Source organism: Malania oleifera, chromosome 3, assembly GCF_029873635.1.
Source record: "Malania oleifera isolate guangnan ecotype guangnan chromosome 3, ASM2987363v1, whole genome shotgun sequence".
Taxonomy (NCBI): domain Eukaryota; kingdom Viridiplantae; phylum Streptophyta; class Magnoliopsida; order Santalales; family Ximeniaceae; genus Malania; species Malania oleifera.
The window spans coordinates 87,732,811-87,743,995 of NC_080419.1; the positions used below are offsets into that span (position 1 = coordinate 87,732,811).

At 34.9% G+C, this 11,185-nt stretch overlaps 1 protein-coding gene across 1 annotated transcript; it reads right to left on the reverse strand.

The window, feature by feature from the left end:
* Nucleotides 1-795: 795 nt before the first annotated feature.
* LOC131152041 (synaptotagmin-5-like) lies at nucleotides 796-10,911 on the reverse strand. Its single transcript, XM_058103624.1, has 13 exons — nucleotides 10,563-10,911; nucleotides 10,205-10,311; nucleotides 10,049-10,097; nucleotides 9,777-9,897; nucleotides 9,048-9,169; nucleotides 7,534-7,635; nucleotides 7,203-7,277; nucleotides 6,375-6,454; nucleotides 5,378-5,528; nucleotides 5,061-5,291; nucleotides 3,400-3,693; nucleotides 3,163-3,276; nucleotides 796-1,331 (listed from the first exon to the last, which is right to left on the reverse strand). The coding sequence occupies exons 1-13, from the start codon at nucleotides 10,665-10,667 to the stop codon at nucleotides 1,185-1,187; spliced, it is 1,698 nt and encodes a 565-aa protein (XP_057959607.1). The 5' UTR covers nucleotides 10,668-10,911; the 3' UTR covers nucleotides 796-1,184.
* Nucleotides 10,912-11,185: the final 274 nt, after the last annotated feature.

Sequence of the window (11,185 nt, forward strand, 5' to 3'; positions counted from 1 at the left end):
TATATTATAACACATTTTTTAGTGTCACTAGTGAAATATTTCTGGTGTAGGTTTTCGAATGCTTTTGAAAAAAATTAAAGAATTGCCAGAATGTTATAATATTTAGAATTTATTATTGCGAGTTAAATCGTCCATTTTTGTTCGATACAGAGTTTAAAATATAAATAAAATCAAAACTTTCATAAATTTTTTTAAAATTTTGAGAAAAAATAATAAAGATCATAAAAAATAATTTTATTTTTTAAAATTAGTGTACAAAACAATTGCTCTTGCAGTACACTAAACAATGAATGTTGAAATATAATTATTAAGTAAGATAATAATTTCTATTTTTACTATAAATATTTATTTAATTTGTCTTCTTGTACTTTTTATTATTTTAATTATAATTTTAATTATTATTTTATTCAAAATAAAAAAGAGCATTTGTTTCATCCAACTTCTAATTTATTTTGTTTTAAAAATATTAACCAAATAAGTTGTTTATTTTTTTATTTTGATTTTCTTAATTTGTAACACTTGTACCAATCTGTCCTTAATTTCTTTCATGAGAAGCAGCAGCTTTTGCACGGAAAAATGTTTCATTTATGAACTCAATTTTCTATCCATGTTAATATATGGAAAATTCAATCTCTTGCTTTCCCCTAAGAGCAAACAGCGTGACAATTATGTTCCAAACAAAATTGAGAAGCCCTATCTTGTTTCTTGAACGGCATCTAAAGAATAAGTAACAGTGATTGGCAGAGTAGAGCCAAAAATATATAATCAGCTAGAAGTTACAAACTCCAAGAGAAATGTGAATATATGAAAATTTTATCAAGAAAGGTCCTGCAGTGTATACATGAAGCCAAATATATACTGCTATATAAAAAATATCCCCCTCAATTTAATCTATCCAACTTCTTCCATATCTACAATAGCAGAAGTATAATGATTGACAAATTCAAGGTTAAAAAATGTGAACTCTACGTGTGATATCAAAAAATTTCCCTGCAGCTCTAGCAGAATAAGCATATCCAAATCCCTGTATATGCCAAGCAATGACTGGCCTTAGATATATTTCCTCAAATTTTTAATTACAGATGGGCAGGCAGCATAATTTTTTCATGCCCTTGTCTGGAGGAAGACATGCCAGAATCATAGAAGCAAGTCAGTCATGCAAAGTATGGCAAGTCTTTCATCAATTACGAGTCCCGGTATATTGGCTGTGGAGTCCATTTCAGATGTAAGTTCAGCTTTCCTGATTTAGCCCCATCTAGGATGAAGCTGTCCTTAAACTCTCCTTCTAGTATGACCCTAGTGAGTGTGAAGATGCACCTCCCGATATAATCCTGAAATATTCAAAAAAGTTCATTACAGAATTGTCGAGAAACTGAATCATCAAGATTGTAATCAGCATTGTAAGTGCTGATCATATTAAGCCTTTATAAACAACTTGAGAGCAAGACTCTACAGCAACATCAACTTTAACAGTAGCCGGTTGTTGGTATATACTTTTTGGGGATCAGCAACCTCCATTCCTTTTTATCCAAACCCAGGTTTCACATCCTGCCCATACAGTGAAAGCCAAACACCAGGTGCCTAAAATGGGATGAAACCATGCGAAATCAAAGTTCACGAGATGGTCTTCTGCATATTGGTATAAATGCAGCACAGTTGGTTGAATCACCAATAGCTATTCCTGGATTTAAGAGGCCATAGAAGTTTTTTTTTTTCATACATTTTTCTCTTAATTGTTCCTTTAAAAAGAATCTCAGTCCCTATTGCATTAATCAAGACAATATACACACAGGAAATATAAATGATAGAAGCTACGTACACCCCCAATCAAATTTGGAACCTGAATACTCTTGTTTATTAGAAAGAAAATAATAATGACATTATACATGTCGAATGAGCGCGAGCCTTGACGCAACAGTAAGGTCATTACACTAAACCTAAAGGTCACACGTTCAAGTCACAGAAAGAGCATGTCTAAATGTGGAAGTGAGCTCGCATACATTATACCCTTCCTTGACCCTAACATGCAGCATAAGACCCTTGTGCACTGGGTATTGCGCATTGACTTGACGAATTCATCATTTGAGGCAGAAGCACCCAAAAGATGAGCAAATCCCAAAAAAATATATTAAGCAGATGAATATGAGAAATCCACAAAGCAGGCAAAAATGTGAGAGGATATGTTAACAGTCTATTGAGAATTTTTTCTTTTGAGTTTGTCTTACATTGAAAATAGAGTGGAGGATGAGTAGCTTATGTGCATGAATGGGCACTTGAGCCCAAGATCTAACAGCTTAAGCTTTTAAATTAAGTTGTTCTCAAACATGTATATAACTGCTCATGCGAACTCCCTTGTGCTAAAAAGTTGTATTAGAGCCACTAGTTCAAGCTATGCTCAAGTATTTATGCATGTGATCTTGCGGATGTATGCCCCGTGGAAGAGGAATGGTGGATTAGATGGACACTAATCCCCAGATGAACAAGTAATTATTCCTACTTGAATGCCTGACATTAAGTGATTAAGAATGTCTTCCACTTAAGGGGATTGCTTGAAACTCACAAGTCACAGGAATATTGTTGAGAAATTTAACTTCTAAGTTTGTCCCACCTGGGAAAATTGAGTGGAGTATGATTGGCTTATGCATATGGTTGGGCTCAAGAGCTAATGGTTTAAGTTTTTGGGTCAAATTAGTGCTCACCCATGTATATTGAGCCTACTTGTGAGGACACCTCCAGTGCTAACATAATCAATGCCAATGTTAGTTTCATCACTGTTTATTACCTTGGTATATGAGCAGTTCTGTTCCAGCCATTTTAGTTTTGCAAGGGCATATGGGGAGAATGATATAGAATTTTCTTTTACAGCATTTGTAGGATCCCTGTTTGTTTACACGGATCTTGTTAAATTGCCTTAAATCGATGCATTAAACTAAGATTAATGATTTATGATAAGAATTTGTTCTAGGAGGGAATTTTGGCTTTGATCCAACTTGGTTTCTTTGAGGTTTAAAAATCAAACTATAAGATTTCAAGATTCCAAATGTGACATTTAACAGCTGTGAAGGGTTTATATATCAATAGAATCTATATCAACGTTCATTACCACAACTCAAAAAAAACTTAGATTGCTAAACAAATAATGGATGGAAAAAAGAATACTACCTTCCCAAAAGTGTCATGATCATAAACTTCTAGAATTAGCATATCATGCAACCCATCCTCCACAACCAAGTCAAATGTTTGATTCCAAACAGGATTCAAGCTATTAGTAATAACCTGGGAAAGCAAAAATGCAAGAGATCTAGAAGGTAAGGAACTGCACTAGAATGAATAGTCTCTTACTGATAATTACAAAACAAGGGCACTGTTTTGGGATTTAAAATATGAATCTCAACTCACCCTAGTCTTGTTTTTAACTTCTGTTTTCTTCATTCGGATGACAACAAATGGATCAGCCTTTCCCATTACATCTACAACAGGCAATTCTTCGGCTGATATCACTGTGACAGAAAGTACACCTCTCACTATGACATCCCTTTTCTTTTGTTTGGCGGTTTTTCCAATATCACCTGCAGCAGTTTCATCCCCAGCCTTAAGAGCCTTCTCCAAAGAGGTCAATGAATAATTGGGGTTAAAAGGGTTTGTAAACCCATTTTCCATTCCAAAAGGGCAGTATAATAGCTCCAAGTGCACCTAAGGCAAAGAAAAATGTAGTTCAGATGATCTAGTGTACTGAAATATAAGAATATGAAATTGTAAAGCGCTCATAAGAAATTAAGCAAAGAAAATGAGCAGTTCAGGTGATCATATATTCACATGTAGTGGAATATAGCATGTGAAACTATAGACGAATCACAACAGCCTTAGCAATGGAATATTGTGTTTTAACGCTGGAAAGTAAAATTACAATGGCCAATCATCTCTCTCTCTCTTTTGCGCATACGCACACACAGTGAGCATGCACAAAAACAATACACATGCTTCTACACAAGCACACAACAGCAACAAGGGAATTGAATTCTCTCCCTCACATGTGTGTATGCATGCACAATTGCACAAGCACAAACACAATACACATGCTTCTACACAAGCAAACAACAGCAGCAAGGGAATTGAATGGCAAGGACATCTAACTGGCTCTCTCTCTCTCTCTCTCACTCTCTCTCTCTCTTGTGCACACATGCACACACACAATACACATGCTCGTAAACAAGCACACAACAGAAGCTAGGAAATTGAATTGCAAGAACATTTGAATGCCTCAGTGCTTACTTTAGAAAAGGTACATTGTAGGGCTGCTCAAGAAATGCAAACCACTCCTAAAACTTAGCAGCTTATCCTAGGTAAGACAGTCACCAATCAGGTTTCCACCACAAAACAGCCTATGAGTGGGTGCAACTAGGAAGCTACATAGAAAGTAAAAGTCGCTGAACCTGAAAAAATTATAACTTTTGTAACTTATGATTGTGAGCTTGGAGTTCGGACCTTGGATTCCGATAAAATACAATATAAAATTGTATTGAGATTCATTCAAATCCACACAAATCCAAATCTGAGGCCTGCAATCCAAGCTGTCCAACAAAATCTAAGTGGACTTGATCAAAAGTCACTTAATTATTGCTGAGATACACCCTAAGACTTCAAAAATTAATAAGAAGTAATGCATGATTAAAAAAAATAACATTGTAATTATAAAACAGAAATGTGGGAAAGAGATGAAGAAGATCCAATTGGCATGATTTACAAATATTATGTAAGAAAGCTTAAACAATCCTCTTTTATTTTCCACTGGGAGGCTTCTTAAGATGTGAAGTTACTTTACTCTGATCAATTGTAGACATTAATATGTTACAGCCTAGTCTTTTATTTTTTTCCTCATTTATTTTGGTTCATCTAATCCCCATAAAGTGTTGTCACTTGGACTTAGCTACATAAATTATTTTATTAGGATTGGACATAATTTTCTGTTATTTATAAACTTAGAAAAATGATGAAATATTCTCTCACAAGTACCAAACTTGAACAGTGGCAAGAAAAAGAGATGCAAGTGGCATTCTCACCTGACCCCTGTATTTAGTATCTCTTTGAACTTCCAAATCCTTAACCAGTTTTAGCCACACATCCTTCACTTTACCAGGTTCAAGGTTCTTCAGTGGCACTTGAGCACAGCCAATGAGTTCAGAAGCCTGAACCCCTTCATCATCGAAAACTCTTATTGTCAAGTGTTGAGTAGATGCATCTTCGACTATGAACTCAAAGTGCTCATTCCATATCGGATTTAAATCATTATTCTGTGAAAATAAATTAAATAAAGAATAATTATATTGAACTGTTGGAAAATATTGAATTCAAAGAGAAAAAACACAAATCTTCTCACAATTGTTTTGCTGGTTTTTGTTCTGGCATGTAGTGGACGTATGAATAACACAGCATAAGGATCAGATTTCCCAATGATGTCTTTATTAGTTAATTCCTTGGCTTGCACAAGCTTCACCTCCAATGTTCCAACAGGCTTCAACTCCAAGTCACTAAAACAAAGGTAATCACAAATGAAGCAATTTGCACAGTAGGCAAGAAGTTTGCTTCTGGTACAAGTGTGTCTGTACATCAAGGATCTTTCAACTAGACCTAATGGCAACTCAATAGTGGCTTCAGAGGAGTGTGTGTGTGTGACCATTTAGTGCCAAAAAATTATCCATAGCTGGTTCCTCTGAAGCTGAGCTAGATTTGGTCAATTGATCAGTTAAAAGTACAAAACTAGAGGGTTATGACCGCAGAGTCCATTGCACAAGGTTCCCACTAAAGTAGGGTCAGTGCAGTGAGATGCATACAGCCTTAACCACCACAACAAAGTGAAATTCAATAAATACTAACCCAAACTGTGGAACTGAGCTTTTAGACACAAGTAAATAATATATATTATACAAACACAAGCACAAAGGTGAGATCATAAAAGAACTGGACTTGTCAACTAAAAGAATAGGAAGGGTCCAAGATAGTGATCCAAGTTGAGTTACATTGTACTAGGATGAGGTCACCCTGTTCTCAATAGTCTCAATCTGAGCACAAACATTCTAGCTCTTTGAAGGAGCCCAAAACTCCCAAAAGATCAAGAATACAAACTCAAACTAAGTTGAGCTTTGAGGATCAGCAGTCCCGTCCATGAACTTAGCCCAAAATTTTCGGCCTCAAATTCAAGCATGAATTCAGTGACAAAATGCTTCTTCTGGCCTCAAAAGATGAGTTCAGGCTAGCATTTTCTGATCTGGATTACCTGTGCCTCAGATATGGGCACTAAGATTGAGAAAATGAAAAGCTAGTCCTTTTAAGCTACAGAAGTTGCAGAGAAAATTATCTTTTCCAGACTACGGTACCTGTAGTCTCCAGCTATTATGGGTACTATCTTTCGAACTGGCCATGTTATAGAGTCTTCAATAGCATCTCGAATTGTTTCCTAAAAATGAAGATGACAATTTCATCAGAAAGCAATAAGTCCAACAAACTCTGGTACTCAAAATAAATGCAATGCAACAAGAATAAATTAAACACTGTTTTATTACATATAATCATCTGTTATGTGACATGTAATTTCCCTGTCAGTGAATTTTATCACTAGTAATTAGGATTCTGCCTACAAAAGAAGACTTGCTCTACAAATTGTGACGTTAGACTGTAGGAAAGAGGTAGGTAAAATACTTTTAGTGAGCTAGTAATATTGTTTTGATCAAGTTAGCCCATTGACCAAGTTATCATGATACAGTTTTTCACTTGAATAGAGTACATTTGCCCAGGTATGGGACCAACTAACTGAGGGAGCCAATCGTGGAGGTTCAGGTAATTACAAGTTTTTTCCTCCCCAAAGATCAACCAAGTAAGAAATTTTAGCATTCAAAAAAAAGGGCACCCCAAAGTAGTATAACAAATCATTCCTCAATTATTTGATCTAATAATTAATTTCATGGAAATTACATGCTGCCTAGTGGGAACCGCTGAATTGAGAGCCAACAATCCTGCTTCTGTGGACATGCTTTTCCCACTTCTTTGGTGCCAAGAATATATGTTCATTCGCAGTTACAATTCTAAACACGGGATTAACATCTTTCATAGTAAAGGCAACTCATAGATCCAGAAGCACAAACAATCATTAGAATGCATGTGTACAGAGGATAAATTTTAAGAGAGAACAGCAGAAAATTTCAAACCTCAATAGCATCAGAAATCCCAGGGATTGATGAGATGTCTCCACCAATGACTTTAAGTGTAAAATCCAGCTTTTTCTGCATGTGGAAACATATGGATTGTTGATATTAATCACGAATATGTGTGGATAAAGTAACAAAAAAATTTTGTTGTATGGATGAACAGGTGCTCATGTGTTGTCTTCTACATGTATATTTTTTCATATATATATATATATCTGCATAGATGTGTGCATATCACTGACAAATTACCTGACCAAATATCTTTGCTACTTCCAAAAAAATGTCAGCAACAGAAAGGGGGGAAAGAAAAATGGCAACAATATTAACTCACTTTTTCTCTCAAGGAGTAAGCAACAGCTCCAAAACAAGGAAACACATCAACTAATGGTTTGAAGATCAACCTGAAAACCCCAGTGAAACCAATATTTTTGACCTAGAGAAAAAAAACAAAAAAAAAACATGAAGTATAAAAAAATGCTAAAGAACCGTTAATGAAATATTTTAGTACTCTCATGAAAAATAACTTTACATTCATATGCAAACATTCAGCATGGCCAAAACATTACGCATATATTTTTTATGACAAATAGCAGAATCCCATATATGACCTAATTTTTACATACATGTACACTGATGACAGATAATTTGAATTGGATAAACAGACATGGCTTCCTTAACAACAAAACTTAAATTTGGCATAATATAGTTGCATGTGAATGCAGTTTGATACTAAAAACTATTCTACTAGAAAGTTATAGCATAGAATAACAATTAAAATTTTCTTCTTTTATGCCATCTTAGATTTATGTGTATCAGCTTCTATCTTGAGCAAGGGGCAAAGATGCAACAAAAAAATTAATTGTAAAAAATTATTGATGAAACTACTGAGTGAAAAAACCAACATGGTTTGTGTTCACAATATTGAAAAGCATTCAACAAATCACAGCACATCAATAACCCCCAAGGGACAGCCCATTGGTTTGATCATGGGGAACATCCATATTGGAGGTCCTCCACTCAAACTTTAGGATGGTGTGAGGAGGGTTTGGAATGGGGGATGGATATCTCCCTGTTTCAGTTGTTTAGCCAAAGCCTAGTGGGCTGCATCAATGATCCGTATAATCCTTTTTCTTCATTGGCATTTCTTGACTTGTCTTTCAAAATACATTTACTTTTTGTAAAACTAAAAAGAAATGCAAACAATGTATGCTCTAGAGAAGGAAGTGCTTTATGGGTTATCCAGTGTAAAATTTTAGAAGGCAAAAGGAACAGTTGAGAGCTTGCAGATAGCATCAGTTGAGCTAAGAGAGTAGGATGCCAATACAACCAGAAAGACAAATACACATAAACACAATAATGTAATTACTTGAACATAAAACTTCAAAGTGTTAATAAATGTCAAGATTAAGAGTGTTAATGAATGTAAATGTCATATAAGCTGCGAGCTAGCAAACACCTATTTTCTTTCTGGCATAAGTAGATTTTGAATTCATTTGAAATCCACTTCAAAATTGGAAGTTTAAAAACTTACAAAAGTTAATTTTAAAATATCCAAAATTCTGCTACATATTTACATTTTGGATGAATTTGCAGCAGTGAATTATGTTTTTCAAATGAATTTTTATTAACCTTAGTATAGAGCAATGTATAAAAATTATCAATGACGAAACAATGACATAGTAAAGTTCATTACTTTAACAATGAAATAATTAAGTTCATTATTTGTCCATCAAACTAGCAGTAACTAATCCAATTTTAAGCAAACACTAAAAAAAAAAAACCAGTAAACTGATTTTCACCAATTCTAGCATTGAGCTTGAGTGTAAGTCATAAGTTCAAGATTACCTGTATGGGTAGTGTCACGCCAAATTTAGTTTTAATATCCAGTACAATATTTGGATTCCCATCCCACTGCACCTCCAACTCCATGGTGATTTCCCCTACTCCGCCTTCAAGAACACAAACTCCTACAGTACATGGACACAGTGCATGAGCATTGCAGTCAATTTCAAATGATTGGAGCTAAAAAAGGAAAAGAGAATCAATATGCTCTTGCCTATAATTAACTTGGAATTTCCATGTTCCTAAATTCTGAAAACTTCCCATTTTCCTTGATTGGTACATTCATTTTAGTGTAATACATAACCTGCAGTATTGGCATTCAAAAACTTTTCAACATGGTATCACTCCTCCCATAACAAGGTGAAATTTGACAAGAACATTGATAACCCTCGTTTTATTGCAGAATGAAGGTCACAATGTGTAATGGACAATTGCACAATGCAGGTACAATCTAAGGCTCTTTTCTTTTGGGTGTGAATATATCAAAAGGCAACTTTGGGTTTAGTGGGTGACAAAGTGGCCAAAACTGCAGTCCTTTTCCCTTCATCAATATGGAAAATAGACACTTTTCATCAAGTCTAGGTCATAGTAAAGTGCTTTAATGTTGTATGCTTACGCAAAGTATAAAATTACAATCCCTCACTGCTCACTCAAAATCTACCAAAGCACAAAAAATTGGAACTAGTCCTATCTATTTAAAACTTTGGATTGTAAGTAATTAAGGAGACAAACCTGTGAACTGTGGAGCCACATTACCAAGAGTCAACTTGGAGAACTTGAGGGAAGATAAGATGGAAGGTTTATACTGTTCAAGAACTGGCTCTACAGATGTTCTTATTAACTCAGACGCTGCCTATGCCACCACCCCAATCACCCACAAGAGAAAAGAAAAATTCAAAAAAAAACAAAAGAGAAAACAGAGAAATCAAAACTCATTTTCAGTGTTTAATCTTTATATAATTGTTATTGCAAGAGGAAAGACTAGGAAAAAGAAAGAGAATTACCTCATCAATATATGGCCAAATCTTATCAAGTTGCAGATTAAGCCAAGTTAACTGCAAAGATTAAATGAAACAATGTCAGAACTCAAACCAACAACTGAGAGAGAGAGAGAGAGAGAGAGAGAGAGAGAGAGAGGGAGATTTGCAAGTGTAAAACTCAACTTCTGTCGCTGTGTAAAGACAAGCCAATGAGGGTAAAACTCCCCTGGAAGAAGTTTCCTTGAATCCTGTACTGTCATTCTTGCAAAAGCTGCCACAGTTGTCGCCTAATTATAATATTATAAACAAAAAAAAAATCATCAAAGAGCAATATTTATGACTTTTTTGAAATGTTAAAACAATACATAGCGAGCTTGATTTAATCTATAACGGCCACGGATATATGCATTCAATTAAAATCAAATAAATTAAGAAACATGAAACAAATTAAAACAGAATAAAAACACAGAATCAGCAATCACGATTCAATAATGCGAAGAAATGTGAATGATATATGTACAATTATGTATACGCATACCAATTCCGAACGACGCCTGGATCGGCTGCTTTCGAAACGGGCAAAAGCGACGATCGCTCCAATGCCGAAGCTGATCCCAATAACAAAACCCACAAAGAATGACATTGTTCGTCAAATGCAGTAGATAAATTCGACGAACCAAGAAGACCCAGACCAGTTTCAGAGACCTATACAATGATTTTAGCTCGAACGGGAGCTTGCTATGCGGGGATCGACAATGGAAGAAACCATTAATGAACAGAGCTTCTTCAAAAAAGCAGAGTTTGATTTTGATTTTGATTTTGATTTTGATTTGGGAAGGCCTGGGGGTGCAAGCGCAAGGGCTAGCGTGCGTGCATTAATTATCAGGAGATTGGTTAATTAGAAGTGTCGTGATTAGCAGTACTTTGATCAGGAATAAAGAAAGTAATCTGTTCTTTCCTTCGAGTCTTACGGAAAATTTTAAATTAAAATAGAATAAGCATAATTATTGGGGAGAAGGACTAATGGACTCAAATCAAAAAGTTAATTTTAAGCAAAACATAATTTTGAAAAATAAGTTTTAATTCAATAGAGAGAAGCCGATTTTGAAAAGTCCGTTCTTAGCATAAAAAATATTAAACAATTTAAAGAGATGGCTGACT

What these genes read in the sequence shown, in the direction of transcription:
- LOC131152041 (XM_058103624.1), bottom strand. Translation starts at nt 10,667, where the DNA reads ATGTCATTCTTTGTGGGTTTTGTTATTGGGATCAGCTTCGGCATTGGA. An exon ending in GCGTGACACTACCCATACAG is followed by an intron (nt 7,636 to 9,047) that starts GTAATCTTGAAC and finishes TTTTTTCTCTAG; the next exon opens with GTCAAAAATATTGGTTTCAC. An exon ending in ATCATGACACTTTTGGGAAG is followed by an intron (nt 1,332 to 3,162) that starts GTAGTATTCTTT and finishes TGAATATTTCAG; the next exon opens with GATTATATCGGGAGGTGCAT.